The 26,112-nt window shown below is 28.9% G+C and overlaps 3 protein-coding genes across 4 annotated transcripts; 2 read left to right on the top strand and 1 right to left on the bottom strand.

The window, feature by feature from the left end:
- The first annotated feature begins 2,100 nt into the window (after window positions 1-2,100).
- On the top strand, window positions 2,101-5,348 carry LOC113855283 (F-box/FBD/LRR-repeat protein At3g14710-like). 2 transcript variants are annotated; one of them, XM_027486858.1, is made up of 4 exons: window positions 2,101-2,229; window positions 2,673-3,658; window positions 4,358-4,501; window positions 4,612-5,348. In XM_027486858.1, the coding sequence occupies exons 2-4, from the start codon at window positions 2,699-2,701 to the stop codon at window positions 4,900-4,902; spliced, it is 1,395 nt and encodes a 464-aa protein (XP_027342659.1). In that variant the 5' UTR covers window positions 2,101-2,229; window positions 2,673-2,698; the 3' UTR covers window positions 4,903-5,348. The 2 variants fall into 2 exon arrangements, with proteins under 2 accessions (XP_027342659.1, XP_027342660.1); XM_027486859.1 differs by having other exon boundaries at window positions 2,116-2,232; window positions 2,689-3,658; window positions 4,612-4,952.
- A 3,439-nt stretch (window positions 5,349-8,787) lies between these two features.
- On the top strand, window positions 8,788-10,807 carry LOC113856361 (F-box/FBD/LRR-repeat protein At3g14710-like). The gene is made up of 3 exons (XM_027488148.1): window positions 8,788-9,744; window positions 10,262-10,405; window positions 10,517-10,807. Exons 1-3 carry the CDS (start codon window positions 8,788-8,790, stop codon window positions 10,805-10,807), a joined length of 1,392 nt encoding a protein of 463 aa, XP_027343949.1.
- A 10,430-nt stretch (window positions 10,808-21,237) lies between these two features.
- On the bottom strand, window positions 21,238-24,680 carry LOC113854003 (caffeic acid 3-O-methyltransferase 1-like). Its single transcript, XM_027484778.1, has 4 exons — window positions 24,242-24,680; window positions 23,325-23,661; window positions 23,189-23,253; window positions 21,238-21,875 (listed from the first exon to the last, which is right to left on the bottom strand). The coding sequence occupies exons 1-4, from the start codon at window positions 24,599-24,601 to the stop codon at window positions 21,576-21,578; spliced, it is 1,062 nt and encodes a 353-aa protein (XP_027340579.1). The 5' UTR covers window positions 24,602-24,680; the 3' UTR covers window positions 21,238-21,575.
- Window positions 24,681-26,112: the final 1,432 nt, after the last annotated feature.

Below are 26,112 nucleotides of genomic sequence, written 5' to 3'. Positions count from 1 at the left end.
GAGAGAGAGACATATATTTTATAAGTATTATAATTCTTGTATTTAAATAATAAAAAAATAATTTTAAAATAATACATCATTTAGAGAATGTAGTTTTGTGAATGACAGAGTGCAAGTGCGCTTTACGCTTGTTGGTTGTACGCAATATGATTATGCTAAATTTATTTTAGTGTGTAGGTTATGAGTGTCAAATTTAATATATTCTTTTGTAATTATTTATTAACTATTAGAGTAAGTATCAAATAAAAAAATATTTATTATTTTAAAATATAAAATAAAATCATTTTTATAATAAAAATAATTTTTATTGAGTAGATCAATCAGCTAATGTAGCTAAAGGGATTTTTTACTCTAGAGAATACACATATTATGAAAGAAAAACAGAAACATTGTCTCCGAAAAGAAGAGATATTCTTGTACCTTAATGTGAAAGTGAGACAATAAAAGTTTATATTGATGGGTTAAGTGTCAATTAAAAAAATATATAAATGAGATTATTTTTTTTAGCGGTAACTATAAATATAATTTGTCATTCAAATTTTTAAGACAAATAAGTTATCCAAATTTAAAATTTATATTATTTTAATCTTTGAATTGAACTTACAGTTAAATTTTAATATCAAGTCAGAGCTTGATGTAAGAAAAAAAAAATGAAGCTAAAAAATGGCCCAAAAAATCCAAAAAAAAGAAAGACTTGTAGCATTTAAGAAAAACAAACACAACCAGTACAATAAAAAGAAAAACAACAAAATACATAAATTGCAAAACAACTCAAATTAATCTCCAAACCAAAAAACCAAACATTTCTCTTTGAATATTCAATTTTGCTTTCCCACAGTCATTCCCAAAACCCAAATTCAGACTGAACCACCTTTCAACCCAAACCAACTCACTTTCAATAAGTGAGTTGTTAAACTATTTGATAAATATAAAATGATATAAAGATATAATTATATATCATATATGATTTTTTAAATTTGAAGACAAAAATATTTTTTAATTAAAATTTTTAATAATTATTTTATTTTAAAATCCTATTTTTTATAACTTAAATATCATATTTGTAATCAAAATAAATAGCATAATTAATATAATAATTAAAATAAATAATGTATAGTTATATAATCTAAAGTTACGTATTTTATTTTTATATTAAAAGCCCCTCTTAGAAGATGTACTCTTTATATTTTATATAAATAAATTTATTGAGACTAATGTTTTTTATTTATTAAGCTACAAGGGACACATACTTTCATAAGTTTCACTTTCTAATAATAATAATAATAATAATAATAACAAATGTGTAAAAAAGTATATTAAAAGCTTACAAAATAAATAGTTAAGTTGAAAGTGTAGGGCACCGGAAAGTCATGGCATTAATTTAGCGTGCTAGCTACCTCCTTAGCGTTTGGGGCCACTTCCATGCCAACTACCTCTCTGCAAACAATGATTGTCACCACTCTAGTAGACGTGGCTTCACCTCTACTATATAATATAATATAATATAAGATAAATTATTTTTTATAATATTTAAATAATACTTTTTTTTTATCATAAATGGAATATAATTCAATTCATTTCAATATGTACGAACGTAGAGAGTTGTAAATTTTCTGTTTTGACGTGTTAAAAATTAAGAGAGTTTCCCTTATTTTGCAACTATTTTGGGTCCACATACAAATATTTATTTTTTATTTAATTTAAAATACATGATAATATTAATTAAACATTTGTTTATTTTTTAAATAACTTTAGCTCTATATATTGAATTTTTTAATTTATATAAAATTGCATAAGTTAAAAAAATTTATTTATAACAAATTTTTATTGAAAAAACATAATTTAATACATTAATATTATTAAAAAATTATAATTTTTATTGAAAAATTTTCGATGAAAGCAGTAGAAAAACTATGAAGAACCAACCATAATTTCAATTAAAACTGTAAACACAAAACCAATCACAAATCATAATTAATTAATGTAAAACACTAACTAATCTCTTTTTCCTTAATTTAATTACTTAACCTGTTAAACATTACGTGTTTCGTAATATACAGCATAGCTCTGCATATATAGGTGGAGATTAAGTTACTCATCTAAACTGCATGCCCTTGAAGTTCTAACACTGTTGCTGGAAACTGAACTCAGACCCTCAATGATGTGTTCTATTATAATTTTAATTTTTTCTCCATACTTTCTGTGATGCTCTAGTTTTTCTTCATTTTGGTGAGTCTTAATTCCTTTTTCATCTGCTTCAATTTGCATATTCTACTCTTCTTCCTATTCGATTCTTAATTTATTTTTTTTGAATAACAAATTTTCAGTTAGCTACTGGAAATTAAATATATATGAAATAAAAGTTTTAGTTTTCTCGTTCTGTTTTCTATGCAGCATAATTAATTTCTCAGTTATGTCTCACCTCACTGTGCACTATGTTTCTGACACATTCTGAGCATTACCCAGAAATCAGAATGGGCAAATTTACTCAATTAGCATTTCTCAACCTCAATCCAGAAACTGTTCTGTTCAGTCATGCATATATTTTTACATATACTAATGTTCCTCCTAAACAGTGCACGCTTGTAGTTATGATACATTTATACATAGATCTGTTTTATTTTCCTTTTAACATTGATATTTTAACTATTGGTGAAACTTGACATCTTCAGAAATTGTGGACTAGCTGTTCAAAGTCATGGATTCAAGTATTGCCACTCAGAATAATTACACGACCACAAAATGTTCTTCTAAGCAAGCCGGGGTTGATGGGGAAGACATAATTAGCAAGTTACATGAAAGCATTCTTGGTCATATCCTGTGTTTCCTTCCAACTATGGAAGCCGTTCACACTAGTGTGTTATCAACAAGGTGGATTCATGTTTGGAAATCCATCACTGGTCTACAATTTAATGATAGTTTGCTTTGTTTTGGGAAGAAGATGCAAAAAGAACAGTTTGTGTATTTTGTGGAGAGTGTGCTTCTTCACCTTGCCAATTCAAGTATCAAAAGTTTCACTCTTTGTTTAACATGTTATCATTATGATTCATCTCAGATTAGTGCATGGATCTCCACTATCTTGAAAAGGGGTGTCCAGAAGCTTCATATTCAGTATCCTGATGAGGTCCTAATCTCTTCCCATTCCCTCTTTAGATGCAACTCTTTAGTACAATTGGTGCTTCAAATGAGATGTAATCTTAGTGTTCCTATCTTTGCTTGTCTTCCAAATATTCAAAATCTTAACATTTCTGGGATTAGGTTAGTGAGTGAACCCTCCAATTATTCAGAAGATCTAATTCTTAGTTTCCCAGTTCTCAAAGTGTTTGAATCTAGAGGATGTGAGTGGGTAACAAAGCAGAACATTAGCATACACGCACCTCTGCTTGAAAGGTTTTCCATAGCTATTTGGAACTCAATATCAAAAGAATCATGTAAATCTGCCATCAAGATTTTTGCTCCCCATTTAACAGATTTCTCTTATGAGGGTGATCTTGAGCAAGATATCATTCTATTGAATTCATCATCAATTTGCAGTGCTTCTGTTCTGATTGTTGTTGATGACGACAAAATGGGCAAAATGGAAAAACTTGGGATTCAAGTACACAATCTTCTTATACAAATCCGTGAAGTGGAGCGATTGAAATTATTGTTTTACAAGGTATGCTTTCTTCTTGTGATACGTTAAAGGGAATTTTGCAAAGAGATGAGTGAAATAGTTATTTGCCGGTGGTTGCATAACATGGTTTATAATACAAAAGCCATACGTGTCTAGAAATGCTCTTCAACTGCAGAAACCGGCATCCACTTTGCTATATATATATATATATATATATATATATATATATATATTTGGATTGTTAGATTTTGTCTTTTGAATATTTTTAATAGAATATAAACTGTTGTGTAAACTGTCAAATATAAAAATGTATAAAGATGGGTTTGTCAAAAGTAGGGATAGTTTAGGCGGTGGGTCTGTGTTTCATTATGAACAACAACTCTGCCCTCTTATTTAGGACAACTAATTATCTGTTTAAGTTTTTCACTTGTGAAAATTATTGATAGAAGAATAATCTAAATTTTCTTATAATAGTTTTTACTTATTAAATACAACAAGTGTTAAATATTTTGATATTTTAAAGATATTAAATACAGTTATGTTTTTGTTTAATAGTTCCTTTACAAAGTATTATAGAATATTGCCAAAAAGAAACGTTGTAGGACACAACATTGAACATTTTTCTTGGTAAGATCCTACCAAGTTCTAATCGTACCTTTAGTAGCTCTGGCTATATTGCATCCAAAAAGCAAGAAAATTTTGACTTTGAAAAAATTGAACAAGTTTTTCTTTGTCAATCAGGCTTTGTTGCATGCTAAAGATATTTTCACCCATGTACCTGCTTTTGGGAGGTTGACTTATCTGCAACTTAACGAGGTTACTGGTGAAGCTCTAATGAACATACTCCACAATTCCCCAATTCTTAATACTCTTGTTTTACAGAATGTAAGTGTTGAACTCTTGCTTTTGGTTCACAGAAATTCAAAGTATTTGTTTAAGTGTCTATTAGATATATAACAAGTGATGAATCACTCATTGTACTCAATTATTTTCAGGGAGTATCTGAATTAAACAAAGATGTGTTGACTTCTGCATCAGTGCCTCAGTGCTTTGTGTCTAGCCTCAAAGTTTTTCAGTTTAAAGGATTTAATGTGCACGAGAATGAGCTTCTTCTGGCAAAATTTGTGATAGCAAATGCAGCAGTGTTGGAACAAATGACTATATATACAGCTTTTTGGTTGAGATATTCAGATATTGACCTGGAGAAAGTTAAGGATCAGATACTCTCATTTCCAAAGTGTTCCAACTTTGCCATGATAGAATTTTCTGAAGTCAACGCTTCCTAAGCCCCACTGTTAAATTATAGTAATATCTGGGGGATCTTGTGTGTTTTACTTCACCAAAACATTGTAAAAAATAAAAATAAGGTGTATTTAGATAAGCTTTTTCTTTTAAGAATTTTTGTTTTTATAGAAAGATGAGGGGAAAGGGGGCTTTCTAGGTATGAGATGTATTGGATGAGGAATGGAGGAAGAGACATTGTGACTCAAAAGTGAATCAAGCCCACAGAAATAATGTTTTCATCATGTCAGGATTGCTTTCCACCAACACCAATCCCAACCTCCATGGTTTTGAAGAGAAACTCACAAATTAGTTTTTGAGATAACATGTATAGAGATGTTAGTTCTTTACTTTTTAAAATTGTCCTTTTAATCTTTGATATAACATTCTATTGAACAATTGGATTTTTAATGTCAATTAACCGTAACATGTACATGTGTGATGCTATTTTAAGGACTAAAATGATGTCATTACAATCTCATAGACTAATTTAGTTTATTTTTATTATCATTATTATTATCATCGGTGATATTCTTTTCCCTTTTCACTCACAATGTTTTCAACCACTACTATAATTGAACTTGGCACAGTAACCTTCGCTAAAATTAGAGTCTAGTTCCACAGCTCTTAGTTAGTCATCACTAATGCTAAAGGTCATATCTGCACATTCGAACTCACAATGCTTATTATTATTGCTGGAGATTCTCTTCCATGGGATTTATCACTAAGAAGTTTTGGTTTGCCTGGAGAAAGAGAGGGTAGGAAAGGAAACAAAAAATGGGTAGGTGAGTGTGAAAACTTGCTTCCTTTTCGTTGATAATGCCATGGGTTTGAGTGTCAAAATAGACTATAGCCACATGATTTTTAAGATGAAGATGGAACAAGACAAGTTGGTTCAAACTTCCAGAGACATTTTAAGTTTGACAATAGAAAAAAAAAGGTGACATTTTAAGTACAATAGTTTTATTTCAAAGCTATCCAGCAACCCATCTTCATGGTTGTGAAGAAATAGTGCCATAAGTCAACGTGTAAGGAATGATTATGCTCAACTTACATCAACTGAAATTATTATATGAAATAATAAACATGTCTCTCACGATCATCCACGCCCCCATTTTTTAAGTTAATTAATATGTGGATGATGATGGCACCTGACTTGTACATTCATAGACGAAATTGTAAAGAGAAGACTTCACTACTTGCTTCTTTTGTTCATAGTTCTTCACTGAAATAAGTTGTTGAAAGAAGCTTTCAATTAATTGTCGGTTGAGGTGATTGCTTTACATTATTTGAATTTTTGGGGCAGGGGAAAACACTTTTGCCAAAGGTTCACCCTCTTAAATGATAATCCCTCTTGCTGCACTTCATTTCACTTCACACCCTCTTAAATTGGTTCACTTAAGGGTTTTATGATTCAAGTTACTTAATCCACATATTGCCCCTTTTCACCTGAGAACAATTGTTAATAAGCCAAGCATCCTTTTTACTTGCTGTAGTGTAATAAGTGGAAGCCCATATTAAATAAACTTTTTAATAAGTATTTATAAGAATAAAAAATTAATTAACAAAATAAATTAAACTCTATTCATAAAATAAAATCAACTTATATTTCATTATTTTTTTAGAAGTTTTTTCATTAACTTAACTAATTTTGAGAAGATAAATTATTCTCAATTTATAAAAATGTAGACAAATTTATTTTCATACAAAAAATGTATAATGTGTAATGCATAGTAAATTTTGAGTTGTCTGGAAGGAAATAGGAGAGAGATTAAAAAAAAAGGAAGAAGAAGAAGAAGAAGAAGAAGAAATAGACAATGTGATATAATTTACAACGAACTAATGGGCTTAAACTAAAACAACTAACAAACCGATTTATGCGTTCAATAGTTATATTATTAATGATTAATGATGATTATAATTATTAATTATTAGTTATATTTAAAAAAATTAAATGTATTTAATATATAAGACTTTATATTAATTAATTAAAAATTATGCATTTTTACTTTTTAAATATTTTTAAATTATTTTTTTTATAGTTTGAAAGTTTTTTCAATTTTAATAATTTAGTTAATCTCAATTTTTTAAGTTGAATTTAAACAAATGTTAGTAATAAAAATTTACTAAAAATAATTATTTGTTATATTTTTATATCTTTAACATAATAAACATTTTTAAAATAAAATTTTAATATCTTTGTTTTCACAAAATTGAAATTATACAAAGGTACGAAGAGACGAAATAAATGAATTTATTATAATAATAATTAGTAATTTTTTTCTGTTTTACGAGTATCATTCAATCAAATTATTTCAATAAATAATTAAATATATATTATATTTTTTCTAAAATATAATAAATATATATTATAATTATTAATAATAAATATTATATTGTATTAGATAAATTTAAAATTTAAAAATTAATTTAATATCAATTAAAAAATAAATATATAATGTAAAAAACATTTAACATGATAAAAAAGTAATTCTTAAAAATGTTTCCCTTTCACAATACTCTTAAAAATTTTAAAATAAGTACTGATAATTATAGAGATTGATTTATCACATAATTTCTGCCACTTGCTTTTTATTTTATTTCTTAACTAGTAATTTAACTATTAAATTAAAACTATCTAAAATTAGTGTGTTACTGGTACAATAGCTTACGGTGTTTCTCGTTTCCGTAACGTGCTCCCTACCTCAATGCCGTCACATGGTTCTCACGGTCCCACCTCCAACTTTTTATATAACTCGATGCAAATGAACATCTCTGCAATCTTCACACTTCTCAATAAATGCAATAAAATATAAAAGCCTTTCCATGAGAGTTTCTTTCTTTTTTCTCAGTTTTTTTATGAAAAATATTTCTATTTTGAATATTTCAAAAGTTTATTTGAATCATTTTAAAATTTAATAATTATGACTACTTTTTGAAAGAAAAATATTATTGTAATCAAATAAAAAAGAGAAGTGCCGACCAATGTCTTAAGGTACTAATCAAGAAAGTAAAAATAAACGTTTATTAAAAAGATATAATTCGCATAATTTAACAAAAATAAAATTTAATTTTTATTAAACCTTTAAAAATAATTATTTTATACATCCTTAAAATTATTGTGTATTAAACAAATAGCCCTGTTTCCTTATTCATGTGCTTCCCATTGTATACTATTCTTTCAATTGCATTGTTCAGGTCTTTTTTAATTATTCATTGTTATTTTAAAATTGCAATAAGCAGGTGGGACTTAAATTTATATCAAATGGAAGTCGTATCTTTTTTTTTTTTTTCCTAATCTCCATGTCCATGATCTTAATCAATCATCGTGCGACACATGGCTAAAATTTAATAGTTTCATATTCTGAATTAAAAAACTTTACCATATATTACATGATAAATGGCTGATATCATGAACATATGGTGGTCTTGGACCATCTAATCATTTTCCTTTTCTCGCTCATGCTGTTTCTAACTCATTATATAAATATAACCCGAATGCATCCAATTAATTGATGTGCTCGAAAACTCGATTTTCATTCATTAGATCTTTAAGGCTTTATCCAAGGCAATTTGCTTGACTTGCTGAGGTAAATTTTAAGAGGAAGGTTCACACTACTTTATTTCTTTAAACTATATTGATGTGGTTAGTTGATGTAGGCATGTAGCTAGTAAATCACGTAGGAGCTGTATTGCCAAATTTATCAACCCAGAAACTTCAAAGCTCTCTCTCAGGCATTTATCTTTCATACATATTCACCTTGCATAGTTTTTTTATAGTCTCCCCATAAAGTGTTGCACTTGCATGCTTAGGATATAATATAGATTTGTTTTATTCCTAGTTAATAATTTAACATTGTCACAAATCATGTACCAGGTGATTTGTTGTCATGGATTCAAGTGCAGCAACTATGGATGATACAACTAAACAGTTTACTACAGGGGAAACAGTGGTAGGAGAAGAAGACATAATTAGCAACCTCCATGAAAGCATTCTTGGTCACGTCCTGTCTTTCCTTCCAACTATGGAGGCTATCCATACTAGTGTGTTATCAACAAGGTGGATTCATGCTTGGAAATCCATCACCAGTCTAAGGTTTAATGATAGTTTGCTTTGTTCTGGGAAGAAGATGCAAAAGGAACAATATGTGTATTTTGTGAACAAAGTGCTTCTTCACCTTGCTAATTCAAGCATCCAAAGCTTCTCTCTTTGTTTAACATGTTATCATTATGATTCATCTCAGATTAGTGCATGGATCTCCTCTATCTTGAAAAGGGGTGTCCAGAAGCTTCACATTCAGTATGCTGATAAGGTCCTAATCTCTTCCCATTCCCTCTTTAGATGCAACTCTCTAGTACAATTGGTGCTTCAAATGAGATGTACTCTTAGTGTTCCTATCTTTGCTTGTCTTCCAAATCTTCAAAACCTTAGCATTTCTGGGATCTGGTTAGAGAGTGAATCCTCCACTTATTCAGAAGATCTATTTCTTAGTTTCCCAGTTCTTAAAGTGTTTGAATCTAGAGGATGTGAGTGGTCAACTAAGCAGAATATTACCATACAAGCACCACTACTTGAAAGGTTTTCTATAGCAATTTGGAACTCCCTATCAAATGAATCATATAAATCTTCCATCAAGATTTTCTCTACCCATCTAACAGATTTTTCTTATGAGGGTGATCTTGCACAAGAAATCATTCTATTAAATTCACCACCAATTCGTAGTGCATCTGTTGTTATTGTTGTTAATGAGGACAAAAAGGTCCGAATGGAAAATCTTGGGTTTCAAGCACATGGGCTTCTCAGACAAATCCGTGAAGTAGAGTGCTTGAAATTATTGTTTTACAAGGTATGCTTGAATTTAACGATATGTGAATGAGAATTTTGCATAGAGATGTGTGGAATAGTATATTTCCTAGTGGTTGCATAAAATGTCTCATGAGGTCAACCTGTCTGGAAATGTATTTCAGCTGCTATGTTGTGAAAAAAACATATTTGGTGTGTTAAGACATTCCCATTTTGAACATTTATGACACAAAATACACTGATTGTTAAATGTCAAGTAAGTGGTTGGCCTTTCTGTTCATAACAATCCTGCCATGATTTTTTAGGACATCTAATTTATTTATTTATTTTTGAGGTAGACAACTAAAACTCCAATAAGCTTTTCCTTTGTGAAAATATTGGCATAAAATTTAACCTCAATGCTTCATATACCAGTCAGGGATAAATATCCTTCATACCTTTTCTTAGCTCTGGCATTCTTTCAACAACAACCAAGCTTTATTTCACTAGGCTCTGGCATTCTTTCTTTAAAACGAAAATTTATGAATAGGAATTTGAACAAGTTTTTTCTCGTCAAACAGGTTTTAGTGCATGCTAAAGATGTTTTCACTCATCTTCCATTTTTTGGAAGGTTGACTTATCTGCAATTAAACGAGGTTACTGGTGAAGCTCTGCTGAACTTACTCCACAATTCTCCAATTCTGAATACTCTTATTTTACAAAATGTAAGTTTTGAACTCTTGCTTTTGGTTCACAAAAATTTAAAGTGGTTGTTTATGTGTCTCTTAGATGTATAATGTAAGTGTTGTGTGATTCATTTTACTAAAATTTTTCAGGGTGTATCTGAATTAAATAAAGATTCGTTGACTTCTGCATCAGTGCCTCAGTGCTTTGTGTCTAGCCTCAAAGTTTTTCAGTTTAAAGGATTTAATGTGCATGAGAATGAGCTTCTTCTGGCAAAATTTGTGATAGCAAAGGCAGCAGTGTTGGAACAAATGACTATATATACAGCTTTTTGGTTGAGATATTCAGATATTGACCTGGAGAAAGTTAAGGATCGGATACTCTCATTTCCAAAGTGTTCCGACTTTGCCATGATAGAGTTTTCTGATGTCAACAGTTCCTGAAGTCACAACTCCATAATGCATTTGACTTGAGTCTCTTTTATGTGCAACTCCATCATTACAAATTTGGATTTAGTGTAGTTGATAAAGGATGCTATTGGTGCAGTCAGAGAATGCGTGCTGTTTGATCTACATTCAATAACTTAGATCAAACTACACTTGATTTATATAATTGGAAAGTGCCGGTACTTAGTATTCGACTACACTAAGTGCATCCATTTTTAACAACACCTAATCTAGATTTCATCATAACCATGGAGAAAGTTGAGGAGAGCAATACTCACATATCCATGCACTATGTATGATACAACTTCCTGTATAAAAAGCCATTTTCTTTCTTTCTTTTTTAAAGCACTCTTTTAAAGTTTTTTAAATATGCTTTTATTTAATAGGGTGGCCTATTTAGGGTGCCCCTGATTGTAAGCCTGCTCTTCTTCATCTCTCGACAGTTGAAACCCGGCCTTGAATAGTCGATATTTTGCCTTTTTTTTTTCAACATGAACTAGTTCAGTCACCTTGATTTTATAATTTTTTAAGAATAACTTAATATAAGATATTATTATTTTTGTTAGTTTCTTTTAGGAGTTATTTGGGAAGGGAGGTTTGATCATGAGTTTTTATAAAAGGCACGCATTCTTCTGCCATGCAGGTGTAAATTGTAAGGAAAATATTTGGCATGAAATTCAAACGTCACAACAATGTATAAACTAATTATGAACTGCAAAATATGAGAAAAATAACTTCGAAAGAATCGTCAACTTAAATTGTGTTTTCTTCATGCCCCCTACCAATATTCATACTTGTTCATTTTTAAATATTGCTTCTGTACTAGTTGGCAGAAGAACAAGTTAAGATGTAGACGGCACAAAAGTGCTCTTGAAATATAAGTTTCATCATTTCTAAATATATTTCAATAATAGAATGCCAAATTAGCTAAACTCGTGTTATACAGTGCTTTAATTAACTAATTTACTCCACATTTTATACAGATTATGCTAAATTATTTTTCTGTATGATTTTCACTTTTCTTAATTCCTTTCAGTGACTGAAGTAAGTTTGTTTGTTTGTTTTGTCATGCTGGGACGGAATTTATTAGGCCTGAATTTGGAGAAAGAAATGATAGGGATCAGGGAAGCATTTTAATTAGAACAAAGTGGCCAACTCAAATAACAATCTGCAAAATAATGAAAAAGTAGTACATAATTGATGGAATTGATCTGTGACAACAATTTTTCTTCTACTAGTCTTACAAAACTGCAGGTTAACTATACATGATTCTGTGTGATCTCTTAACGTTTACATGACACTTCCTGGTCTTCACAACTAAGGCCCAATTCAACATCTTAGCCAAATATTGCCTTGAGTGTACAAAATATTTTATTGGACCATGTTACCTTCAACGGCCCAATAAATCATCAGTCAAGTCCTAAGAGCAGTGATCATTGACCATCACTTCACAGTTCACACCTCCTACGCAATATCAAGGTTGTGATTCACCAGCATCCCAAATTTCTTTACATATATTATACATTAACCTGAGAGTTTAAGTATTTTTATAACTACTTCCACCTTCACCTGGTATCCAGTAGAGGGAGGCAAGGCGTGCAAAATATGATCATATTGGCAAAGACTACATCAAGCAGAAGATATTTGACCACAAAATATGAAATAGACTAGACATGATGAAATTTCTTTTATGATCACAAAAATAGGAGACAGAAAAACCAAAATATTATGTCAGTAATAAATGATGAAAAATGTCATGAAAAGGAAGATATTTGAGCTGATTACTACCCTTTGCCAAATACTCCTCTATGAATCTTCCTGCATTCAGAAGGTGACGCTTTTTGCTGCTCCACTTGTGAAGTTTTTTATGGCTTTACTTTATTGATCACCATTTTTTCTTCTTCCCTATTTACCTATTACGAGTCACTCACACTAAATATTGAAATGGAACTAAGAACCATGTTTTGCTTGTTTGCTTCTTTTCTCTTCATTGTTCTGTTCAAGTACCAGCTTGAATCCTTCCCTTCAAACACCATGAGTCGCTGCTCCCTCCTCATTCCATGGATTGGCCTTACATAGAAGAAACCTTTCAAATGTATTCTCAACACTCAAACATCTCCTTCGCCACAAAAAATAAAAAGCTGTATACTTTTCACTTTAAATTTTATCTTCCACCCTTCAATTAGTTCATGTGATGACCATCTAAAAGAAATGACTAAACATTATGCAAGTGACCATCACATGAACTAGAGCAACTTTTAAAAAATAAACAATGGAACGTATGAATCTTTTATTTGTGTATAGGGACTAAAAGCATTGATATGAACCTTTGTATTTGTGTGACAAAGAAGATGTTGGGTCTTAAGAACACATTTGAAAGGTTTCTCTAATGTAAGGCTAACCAATAGAAACAAGAGGGAGTGGCTCTTCCTAGAGTTTGGAAGTGAAGATTTGAGCTATGAATTGAAGAGAAAAATGAAGAGAAAAGGGGCACACAAACAGAACATGGTGATGAATTCCAAGCCCACATGGAGTGAATGGCTTGTAATAGGTGAATGGGAAAGAGGAAGATGAAAAAGAAATGTGAGAGGAAACAAGTTGGAGAGTTGAAATATTTATAGGGTCTTGCTTGAAATGAGAGTGAAATCATTTATGAAGTAAGAATAGATGGGAAATAGAGGGAAACAGAGGGGAGAGTGTCAATTACAGCTCAATTTCCACACACGGAATCTCCCTCCAGCTCATAACTTTATCATATATATATGTGGTCTAATTTACTTCTAGCTCCAATATGTCACATTATTTGGGTGTAGTCAGTGTACTGAACCGTAACATTTACTCACAAACAACTGTCTCACCCCATGTTCTCCAATGCTTGAAGGTTTCATCAATAATTAACTAATAATCATTTCTGTTTTATTGTAGTCAACGTCCCCTCCTTGAGGTTAAATCCATTACAATTTTGTTCCTTTATTTTAATATTATATCTTCTTATCATTTTTCCTTCAATTTACCCTTTTATATATAAAAAAGTTTTAAATAAAAAATAAATACGTCTAATAACTTACAATGTACGGTCTATTGACAAATGCTTCAAGATTCAAGAATAGTGCTTATTACCAACGTTTTTCTTGGTAACGAGGATGCAAAGGGTTGGATTAAGTCCCTATGATGTATATAATCTTTTAAATGATAATTTTATATTGGTAATAAATTAAAAACTAATTATAAATATTCGTAAATTAATAATTTGAATACTGTGTATTTTAATAATTTGTTCGGAAATGGGGCTAAATGGAAGGAGGATGTGGCATTTTCCATTCATTGCCTTCTCAGAGAAGTTAACGCATACTTTATTGTCAGCAGATATTTTGCCATTGCAAAAATAGTACTCTTATTAGTACCTCTTTTTCAATCATGTCTAGCCAAAATTAGAAAATTCTCTTCTTATTTTATTTTAGATTTAAATTCGTCTTCGATTTCTTTAAAGTTTTAGTTCATTAACATTTGTTTTTGGTCTTACGTTAGTCTATTCACTGAAAAATATGTTTGAAATTGCATTTTTAAATTGGTAAGGGCATTCCATTCAGCAAAATTTCAGGGATCTAAGTCATTTCTAAGTGATGCATAAAAATCTTTTAAAATTCATCAACGTCAAAATATAAATGTTTCATGATTAATGCAAAATAGAGTTTTAAAGAATGGGTTAATTTAATAACTTATTTTAATAAACAAACGATGCAAAAAATTGATATTTTAGTTCAAACTTAACATGTAGAATTATTATTTATTAATTTCAATGATCATTTAAAAGAAAATTAATAACTTCATACATATATTATATTATAATTTATTATTTTTGTTGCAGTTTATTTGATTTTATATAAAATATATTTTAAACAATATTATTTTTTATAATTAATAATATTTAATTTTTATTAGTTTATAAAAATAAAAAAATATTTTATCATTTATATTTTCTTGTCATGTACAATTTAAATATTAAGTTTTTAAATTGTGTATAGTTATTAAACGATGTAAATTTTTTTTACCAAAACATCTAATGTCACTTGCATGTTTGTCATGAGACAAAAATATTTTTATTTTAAATCTAATTTTTTAATCCTTAATTTTTGAACAAAGACCAACAAAGATAAAATAAGAAGAAGACAGGATAGGAAAAGGTTTCGGCAAAGTTGCTCAGAATGGCACAGTGAGAGAGAAAGAGAGTATGACGGAGATACATACATGCAGCTTTATCTAGTGACTAGTTTGGTTTGTATCAAAGTTAAATTTAAAAGTAAGATATTTTTATCTAATAATATATACACACAAGAAACATATAAAAATTAATAGTAAAATTAAATATTTTATCTAATAATATGTACATAATGTTTCACAATTTAAAATTTTAATGTTTGAATTGTATGACACCAAAAGTAAAAGAGTAAAGTAAACTTTTTTCCCTTCAAATATTGGAGAAACTATATTTTTTAGTATGAAAATTTAAGTACCCAACAAGAATGGTGATGACAATCAAAATTACTACTGTACAAGACAGCTACAAATAATTTTTTAAAATTCAGATACAAAGACATATATTTAACCCACCGAGACTCAACCAATTGTCATTCCTATTTTACATAGGTTTATATCTTATGTCACTATGTATACATTAAAAAAAATGGTATAAATTTTAAGATTAATTCTAAATAATACTTTTAATTAGTTACTTTTAAAAAATATTAAAAGTATTATTAAATATAGACTCATTTTAGTTTTTAATGCTTTTATATAAAAATATGTTTAAAATACTAATTAGCAAGTCGTTAGTTATAACTATCTTTAATTTGATGAAGAGCTGTCGTGTCTGATTGTTTTGAGTGTACCCTTAAAGTGGTAAATTTTGGAAGACTAAATGGCTACGAGCATGAGTTGCGGGTCAAAATTTGAAAAGGTTAAAGAGAAGCTATTCTCATTCAAGAAAGGTGTTAGGTTTGCGTACATAGAATTTTCATCCTTTTAGGTTTACATGCAGAAGCATTTTTAGTGCTTATTGTATATTTGGTATTTACGCCCTTCATGGGTCTCTGATATGATATGTTGACTGGTTTTCGATTTACATTAATTCAATAGTAATTTTTACTTTAGACGTTCAAAAAAGATTTATCCAGGAAACGGTAGAAGAAAAGATTTTGAATACGTCTCAGAATAAAATACACTCTTTTTATAAGCAACAAAATGTCCTGAATCTTACAACTTACGGTCCATAAATAGCTATATATATATATATATATATATATATATATATATATATATATATATATATATATATCTTGAATTTCAAAATTTTAAATCATATGTAAGGTAATTTTTATCAAGAAGACATTAGATATCACAAAAATTTAGAATTATTCATCCTATAATAAGCTTGTTATTAATTATATGTGTTTTAAAAAGTAGAGACAATATATTATTATTATTATTATTATTAAAATTGTTTATATATCTCGCTTGTATTACTAAAATAGTAATTATTAAAATTATTAGAAGAGTTGTGTGTTGTGCGATTTATGTTAACTAATAAGTTCACTACGATGATGTTGGGAAGTGGAATTTTAAAATCATAATATGAAAAAAAAAATATGAAAGAAAATAAAAACTTTCCTACATTCTTCTATTATTTAATATTATAAATAATAAAATAAACTAAAGCTATCAATATATATAGATTGTCATGAATGTTAATTACCTAATCCATATATTACTTACCAAACAATGTTACCAATTCATGTTATTTCAGCATAAATAATTTTTTTAAAATTTTAAAAATATTACTTAACATCAATAACTTTCAATAAATGTTAAATAAATTTATTTTAATATCAATCGAAAAAAAATATATCCAATAGATTTCATTATAATAAAGGGGCAGTTCGAAAAAGTGTTCTATCCAAGAAATGGCTATGCCGATGAACATCCATCACCAAGTTGGACTTAGATGATAGTGTATTGTATTCTCCTAATAAAAAGTCAGGTGAAAAACTGTGTTATTTAAATTTTATGTATAGAGAAATTTTTACTAAGCTTCAAGTTTTTTCACTTGTTATTGCTAACAATTAAGTAAAATGTACCCACATGGATATTCCAGCATGTTGAACTGGAATGGAAAATTTTGAGTTACCTTTCTCTGCTTTTACATTTCATTCTCTTTTCAACTTCAAGAAATTAGAAGAATTGATGTTGAAGATGGGATTGTTGTGATATTAGAGACCATGCCTCCTTTGTTCATTCTGGACACCTAAAACTCCTACAGTTTGTGTGGAATTGTATTTACCCTTAACTCTTCAGGTGGCTCAGAATATCTGACACTTAGTTTACCAATTACACTTAGTTTAAGTGTAAAACTTAGTGTTTTAAAAGTGTTTCTATTTGAAAGTGTTATCATTAAGCAAGACAGAATTCAGTTTTAGTGTTTATGGTTATGTATCCAATTAGGTAATTAAGCATCTTTCTTTGAACTTTTTTTGTAACACTGAATATGCTGATGTTAAGCTTGTTATACTGTACAATAAGAACTAGATCATACTGTTAATTTGCATCAATTAAGAACGTGTTCTAAATTTATATTTTTCTACACAAATCTGTAGTCAATTGTAGTATATAAAATATATATTTTTTTATTTTAAAAGTTGATTACATTACTAAAATAAAATGCTGGACTGATGTTTTGGCATGTAAATTCACATAGCTAGATGTACATCTACACTTGTATACATAAACTAGGGGAAATATGTTGAGTGTAACAATACAAATTAGTTTTTTTATTTGCCAACCAGGTACTAGCACAAGCAAAAGTGGCTAATCTAGTTTCCAAGGTTCGTAGGTAGTAAATGAAACTGGCAACTCTACTCTGGCTGCATTATATCAGTAGAAGTTGCATATCATATCATTTACTAAGTCTTGGATAGTTTTAATTATAAGAAGTCTAATTTTCTCTCCCGTTTTTTCCATTGTATTGTTAGGAACAAAAACCATATTCATATTCTTCTATAATGCTTTTACCTTTCTTTCACCTTATTTTATTTCTAACCTCTCTTCTTGTTAAATTAGTTATCGCATCTTTCACGTATCTTCTTGTATCTTACAGTATCTGAATAGCATTTTTGTATTTGGACTTTGATGATAATCACCGGCGAATATCAAAGTTTGACAAGTACCTTTTGCATTTTGCTACTGTGCCTCTGTTTGACATCTACACTCCAGATTGTGAAATTTGGCAAAGTGCATGGGTGCAAGCATGAGCTCTTCTGCTAAAATACCTTTTATACTTAGATTGTTTCAAGGTTAATAATTTTAAAATAAAAAATAGATATCGATAAAATATAAATATGTGGATAACTTTGAATAGAACCATTAAAAAATTGCTTAAATTAAAAAATAAGAAAACAATTTGTCATGTTAAGACCCCTATTAAAAATATAGTCAAGCAATTTTGGTCTATGTCATGATTAAAGATGCTTTTAAAAGTTTAAAAATAAATATATAAAATTCATTTTTATCATTTTTTTCAATTGACAATTACATGGATTTTTTTATATTAAAATAACTTTAATGAATGAATTTCTCGTTAACTATTGTACTAAATGCTGCTAAAATCAATAAGATATTAAATTATAAAATTAATTTATATAATATTCTTGTCATTGATATCAACATAATACCTCTAAAAGTATTCATAAGAGAAAATAGTTACTAAATATTAAAAGTAAAAATCGTTGATAAATATATAAAACAATCACAAACAATCACAAACAATCTAACCTCTGACTTTGGTGGTTATTTTATTAATAAAAGTGTTGTGCCCCTGACAAATTAAATGTTCTATGTTCTAACCCACTTTTTATGACCATTGTTGACTTCATAAGTACAAAGTAATACTTTTAAACTTTTCTTTTCTAATCATGTTAATAAATATGATATTAATGTAGAATGATGTGATAGTTAAATCTATTTTCTTTTTAAAATCACATAACACTTTCACCTTGTGCCGTAAAATCCTGACTTTGACTCTGGTCACACTAATCTTAGTGTACAAATAGAATCAAGGTTGTGAATTGTTGTTACCACTTTTTTTTTCTTACACTCTTTTACCTTTATCAGTCTTATTTGGACTTCTAGCTTCGACAAAGAGCTTTTGAATTTTGCTCATATGCCTCATTGTTTGACATCTACACTGCATGTCATCGTGAATTTTGGAAAAGTGCAAGGATACCAGCATGAGCTTTTTCTAGCTAAATTTCTGATGGAGAATGGTATGGTGCTGGAGAGGATGACTTTCTACTTTGCAATGGGTAAATCAAAGATTATAGAATAATTTAAGGAGAAACGTGATGAAAATCAAGGAAGGTTCTGTTGAAGTCAAAGACTTGAAGACATTAGAAAGACTTTAAGAATTAATGACAAAGACAAGGGCAAAGAAAATAAATAGAGACTTAGAAAAGATTGTTACTGTTCTAATTGAAAGAGAACTTAATTTGGAGTTGGAAAAGTTCAATATAGTTAATTACACATGCTTAGAAAATTTGAACTCTAATGAGTTTCATTATGATTTAATTATTATATTTAGTTTATTTATTTTAATACTAGTTATTACTTATTTTGAGTTTTTATTTAGTTTATTTGAATTTAAACTTGTTAGTAGAAGAGGCTTATTAAAGTTTATGTTAGTATTGATTTATAAGCATTAAACATATATAAACTCTTGTAAACACACTTTTAATTAGTTTTGAATATAATTTAAGATTGAACACTCTTGTGAGAGCATGCGACTCTAGGTTCTTGAGTGAACCAATTTTCTTTGATCTTATAAGAAGCCAAAATTCTTATGACGATTGTTTCTTTACTTATCAATTTTGTCATTGTGGCGTCATTTTCTATCTTTATTCTATTTTTACTTTTTATTAATTTTCTTCTTATTTTAATTTTTATTTGTGTCCTAATAATTTTATTTTTATTGTGTGAAATTCAATTTAATATCGTTTAATTCAATGACACGACTGGTTATCATCAAAACTATTCTCGTTCAAGACGGTTTCTCTTTTGCCATTGTTGAATTTTCATTTGATTACACAAGTCATGGCGATACTAGTCTCTTATGTAATATACACACACACACAGTATCTTCACAGGCTTTTCAAAGTTATAATTGAATGAAAAGCAACCATTAAGTGATGGAATTGAAAACAAAGTAACCTGATTGTGACTTCCTACGTATATACAAAAAAACAATAGATGTTTGAAAAACCTGAAGAAGTTAAACAAAATGAATTTTAATTTAACATCGAGGAAGGTGAAAAAATAGTTGAAAAATAAAAAATTGAAAAAAGAATGATTAGTATCATAAATTATGAATGGCATTTATGTTATGAGGTGGAAACAATAGGACAGGTAAAAAAGATATAAAAATGTTAACTTTTATTTATATATATTATTAAAAAATTTATTTTAAAAAATGTATTATTTATAACATACATTTTGTTAGCTCAATAAAAATGATCTAATTTTAGTAGCCTTTAGACTACTAATTAAAAAATAAGAATTAATATGAATAAAAGAATATAAACTTAATAAATAGAGACTAAATTTATCTTGTTAAAGGTTGATGAGAATCCGGTAATTTTGACCAAGAAAAATCACTGCACCAAAACTAAGAGAGTATTCTGCTGAAATTTCCGGTCAATGTCAGATATTTCTAAAACTCCCTTATCTCTATTTGACAATTATGTGAATTTCACATAATGATTCTTGAATTTTATCTGAAATTTTATATAATTTACTCCCTTATCTTTATTTAACAATCTCACATAATAATTTTTGAGTTTTATTTGAAATTTTATATAATTTAAAAAAAAATTCTAACATATATGACTACAATAAGAAACGCAGAGGTTATATATAACTCATCTTTCAACTTGTTATACTTGTATAATTTATTATCTATTAGATGAATTTAAACATTTATATGTTATCAAATTGATTAATTAAAATGTTAAATTATCAAATAATTAAAATATTTTACACAAGCACCAAATTGAAATTAAAAATAGAAGTAAACGTTCTTGAATTTCAAACCATAAATCTAATTATAAACCCTCTTCTAAAAAAAATTAATTTTAAAAAAGAAAAACATTTGACATGCATGAACAAAAAATTATTCTATAACTTCGGTCATTGTATAACAGAATTCTATTTGTATTTTTTCTCACAATGCATCGAACACTGTTTTTATATACATTTACCACTAATTTAAATTAATTTTTTATTTTAAATCATCATAAATACATCTTTAATTTTTTTAGTTACTTTACACATCTTATTTTAAAAATGTTAAATTTCACCCATAACATTTTATAAATAATTTAAACAAAGGTTGATTATTATTATTATTATTATTATTATTATGTATGGACATGAATTCTATATCTTGGTACAACTCTTGCTTTTCTATGTTTATTTTGCAAAGGTAAGATTATCTTATTTGAGAGACATAATAGGACCTAAGTGGGTGCTGTACTATTCTGTCTGCTATCTCAGGCGAATTTCTAAGCAACAATTATTAATATCTAAAAAAAGTGTCCCACTGCTCCTGACAATTTTGTTCCAACATCATGGTTTCCGTAGACAAAAACAATATCACAATAACACTAACCACATAATTCTGCCTTAAAAAAAAAACCATGGAAACATAGCAAAGCAATTGCATTCATTTCTGAAACTCAAGGACAGTGTAGAAATGATCAACATGGAAGGCTCTGAAATGAGGGAAACCTGCAGAAATGGCTAGTTGCCTGAACTGTTCTTCAGTTCTGTGTTTTCCTTTGGCTCTGTAGATTGTCATCACAAATATGTCACCTTGAAGCAATGCCCTGGTTCTGTGACTTTCATCTGAATGCTCTGGCAGCACTGGCTCACAAGCAATTAACTTGCCTCCTTTTGGGAGTGCCTTGTGACAGTTCTGCATTATATGCTTGCATTCCTCATCTGTCCATGTTGTAAGCACCCACTGCCAAACAATACCCATAACATATGTCACAAAACTACACAACTCAGCAATTTATTGGCAATAAATAAGGGTATACATAATTTTGATCTTATTACTCACTTAAACTTTAGCTTGACCTGATTGGATAATATATGAGACAGAACTGGTCAACCTGGTTTGGTGATATAATATAGGATAAATTACATTCATACCGGTTTAACAAAATTTTATTCAATTATTTTTAATTTTACGTGGATATTATTCAATTTATGTAATAACATAACACTACATATCTTTTCGGAATATAAAATCATCTTTAATTTCTTATGCAGTTATATAAATCAGAGGAGGTTAAAGCAATAAAAAAAATAAAGGGTATCAAATGAAATTTTGTTAAACTTCAAGGAGTATAAATATAATTTTCCCTAAAAATATGAATTTTATTACATATAACTGTGGTTAGTTTAATTTATTTTGGAAAGAATGATAACTTAATTTTACTAAATTTTTAAAATATTTTAAAAAATAAACAATTAATTTTTAATAAAAAAGTTGAAAACATGTGCTAAGTTATAGAATTAAAGATATGTGAAATTAAAATATATTTTATAGTATATATTTTTAATTAAATAATATTAATATATATATATATATATATATAAATTTTATAAAAATATAAATGTGGAATCAAGTTGAGCCGGTTTAAAGTAACTCAAACGTGTCCTTAAAACATGTTCATTGTTCAATCCAATCAGCAGAACATAATGCGTTTATGCATACCTTTAATTGACAATGAAGTTTTACTGGATTAAAGTTGTAATTGGTCTATGAGATATATTATTATAAATTTATTTATATTAAAATAAACATTAATTGAGTAAAGCGATTTATATTTTTATAACTCCATAAAGGGAATAAAGGTGATAATGAATATTGAAAAGGAAAACAGATATCAGCTATGTGTGGTGAGTATCGATTGCGTCAAGTTTCTCATGACTTCAATAATGTAGATAGTAAAGCGTTACGCTCGCTTCACAATTTTATCACTAAAATGTGTTATTTATATTTATTAAAAAATAAAAATGGTGTATAAAAAATAAAAAATTAGCATATTAACATTAAAAACAATTGGACAGATTACAGCCTAATGGAGCTGTAGTACGTTCTACACAAGATATTTTGTTTTATTTTTCATGGTGATAATAATTATGCAAGAGAACAGATATTTGGGAGTACAATTTTGTTTTTTCTAGTCCGTGAATGCTTAAGTTTACTATCAACCAAAAAATAAAAACATGTAGGCACGTAATTTGGAGAAATGGAGTAACACGCACCTTCATGAAGATTGCATCGGCTTGGGGAATATAATTGAACATGTCACCACCCACATGGGTTACCCCTGCAAATTATAATTCATATGTGACCACAACTGAATCTCACCAAATCTAATAAAATGGAAACGCAGCTTACCCGGAATTTGTGGTGCTTTGGCAACTACTTCTGGGAGATCAAAGTTGATCCCTTCCTTAATGGAGGGGTATTTCTGGAGGATCATACGGAGGCAGTCGCCGCCACTACCACCGACGTCGACGAGCTTATGCACGCCATTGAAGCCGTGGTAGCCCTCTAACATGGCCCTCATGAAGGGCACTGACACCCCTGACATGGCCTTAAGCATAAGCTCGTTCATCTCTGGTTGCTTCAGGTAGTACCCATACGCTGCCTCTCCGTTGGCCCTCTCAAAGGGCTCTTTTGTGGGGTCCACCACTGCCTCGTGTACCAATGGCCACGCTCGCACCAACGCATCCTGCACACATACTTTCCCCGTTAAGATACCGTATCCTAATCTAATCTATTGCCTTTTCTCACTTGCTTGTTCATTTCTTTCTCACAAAATGTCATCATTTTACTAAAAATAATCATAATCATAAATCATAAATCTTTCTTTTTTCATTCCTGAATATCATAATCACACATTTAATTGGCCCTTAATTAAGGTACCTTCTACTTACACCTACCAACCAGCTATGAAAGTCAAGGTTATAAAAAAAAAATTACAGTACTCAACGTATTAAAATTAATTTTTTATATTTTTATAAATTTTAATTATAATTAATAGCTAAAAATGTATTAAAAAGAGTTCTATTGTACTAAAATAAAACTCTAATTTTAATTTGAATAGAATATTTAAATTTTGTCTTTAAAATTAAAATATTATTTTAATAAAAACAAATTAATCTTAATATATATTAATTTTTATTTCATCACTAACAACGCGTTAAATAAGAACTTGAGGGAAGAGATTAACATTTTCCTAAACACTGTAAAAATAACAATAAGGAACAAAAATGTGATTTGAAACAATTATTATTAATTAAGGAGCTGACCTGGTGGTGTTGGAGCACGTAAGGCGCGTAGGACAGGCCTTGCTCATCGGTGACGAGCGTTTTGCCAACCTCGGTGAGAGAGTACTTCCGTTCGCCGCCGGCGACGTGCTCCTCGAAGACGCCATAGCTGGAAAGCATGCGGAGCACGCGCTGGAGGTTCTCGGCGTCGCCGCCGGCGGGGAGAACACGAGCGAGGATCTGGGCGGCGGAGAGGGGGGTGTTGGAGCCACCTTGCCAGATGGCGTCGGCGACGTTGAGGCGAACGACGGCGTTTAGGGACATGGGAACGCTTATCATGTTGGCCAATTCGAGAATGGCCAACCTCGCTTGCTTTCGTGAGTCGGTGGCCTCACGCTCCATCTTCCTCAGTTCAATTTGGTTACTATGGAGGTTTCAAGTATGAACGGTGTGCAGAGTGCAAACACCCTCACCCCTAATTTATATGACCAGTTGATGGCTTTTAAGTAATAAATACATGAGGTAAACGGTTGAAAAGGCCTGATTTTTTTATAGATGTAAAAATTAGGAAAATGTTAATATGCACTGTTAGTATATTGATTAAAAAATTTAAAGTAAAAAATATAATTATTCATATTATTTTTAACATATTTTAATATCATTTTTAATTAATTTTTTAAAAATATTTAAAAGACACTTATTAGAAAGATACTAAAAGAAATATTATTTTTTCTTTCAAAAAATATAAGTGATGTTCAATTTAGTTCTTTTGAAAGATTAAATTGATTGATTTTTCTTTTATTGTGAAGTGAGGAATGCATTTCATATACCGTGTGTTTGGTTCAAATTATTCTTTTATTTTTCCTCATTCTTGTCTTTATCTAATTTTTTATTTATTTATTTTCTTCTCTCATTTGCTCTTCACTTCCTAGTTAATATTAGTGTTTTTTCAGTAACAAGTAAAGCATTAGTGTTATTATGTAAGAATTGTAATGGTTGATTGAAACATTAATGTTTAAAATTGAAGTAAAATGCACATTTTACCCCTTTTATGATAAATGTTCTTAAAAGTGAAAAAAATAAAACTTGCATTTCTAATTTTTTTCCGTACATGTAATCTAGACTCTAATAATAAATTAAATTAATTATTTTCTATTTAATTAGTTATTCAACAAAAAAAATATTCAATTTTTCTTAATTTCTTTATTCATAATCATCTAATCAACATTAAAAAAATCTAGTAATTAACCAAATTTTTAAAAATATTTTTTAAAATTCAATTTACATATTTTGCATATATTTACGAACACTTTAATACTGCCTAAATACTCACTAATATTATGTATTTGACAAATTATAAAATTATTAAAATCTCTGGGCTATATATTTTTCCTTAAGAATAAGGTGTTAACTCTCTTTTTAAAAGGACGAAAGAATATTAGGTGAGTTTGTTGTGTCCGTCTACCACTAAATGTATACGTCATCGTGTGTGCACAAGAGCGTGGGCGTCAAACACGTTTACTGCCTAATAATGGCACATCTAGGCTGAAATATATTCTCACGAATGGTTTGGTAGCAGATAAATGTGATAAAAATATATATATTTTTAATGAATAAATATTATATCTTTATTAATGAGAATATAATTATTTTTAAAATAAGAATACAAATTTAATTTTTTTTTCTACCAAAAACAAAACAAAAAAACTCTTTCTTTAGTCAATTTGTTTATTTTTATGGGTTTTTTTTTTATATTTTACTGAAATAAACCAAAAAAATAGTTAAAATTCATTAGTTTATAACTTGTACCGGTGATGATAATTGAAACTTGTAGCTAAAATTTTGAAAATTTATAACTGTATAAATAATTTATATAATTAAAATTGTTTAACAAACTATTTATATAATTTAAT

The sequence above is a fragment of the Abrus precatorius genome, unplaced genomic scaffold (assembly GCF_003935025.1).
Source record: "Abrus precatorius isolate BTA unplaced genomic scaffold, Abrus_2018 Scaffold11, whole genome shotgun sequence".
NCBI lineage: Eukaryota > Viridiplantae > Streptophyta > Magnoliopsida > Fabales > Fabaceae > Abrus > Abrus precatorius.
The sequence above is the reverse complement of the archived record's forward strand: the minus strand, read 5'-3'. Positions and strand labels throughout refer to the sequence as shown.

Excerpts from the sequence above, each read along its gene's own strand:
- LOC113855283 (XM_027486858.1), top strand. The coding sequence starts at position 2,699 with ATGGATTCAAGTATTGCCACTCAGAATAATTACACGACCACAAAATGT. Across the intron at positions 3,659-4,357 it reads TGAAATTATTGTTTTACAAG|GCTTTGTTGCATGCTAAAGA; the intron begins GTATGCTTTCTT and ends TTTGTCAATCAG. Across the intron at positions 4,502-4,611 it reads ATACTCTTGTTTTACAGAAT|GGAGTATCTGAATTAAACAA; the intron begins GTAAGTGTTGAA and ends AATTATTTTCAG.
- LOC113856361 (XM_027488148.1), top strand. The coding sequence starts at position 8,788 with ATGGATTCAAGTGCAGCAACTATGGATGATACAACTAAACAGTTTACT. Across the intron at positions 9,745-10,261 it reads TGAAATTATTGTTTTACAAG|GTTTTAGTGCATGCTAAAGA; the intron begins GTATGCTTGAAT and ends CTCGTCAAACAG. Across the intron at positions 10,406-10,516 it reads ATACTCTTATTTTACAAAAT|GGTGTATCTGAATTAAATAA; the intron begins GTAAGTTTTGAA and ends AAAATTTTTCAG.
- LOC113854003 (XM_027484778.1), bottom strand. The coding sequence starts at position 24,601 with ATGGAGCGTGAGGCCACCGACTCACGAAAGCAAGCGAGGTTGGCCATT. Across the intron at positions 23,662-24,241 it reads ACGTGCTCCAACACCACCAG|GATGCGTTGGTGCGAGCGTG; the intron begins GTCAGCTCCTTA and ends GTATGTGTGCAG. Across the intron at positions 23,254-23,324 it reads CAAAGCACCACAAATTCCGG|GGGTAACCCATGTGGGTGGT; the intron begins GTAAGCTGCGTT and ends TATAATTTGCAG.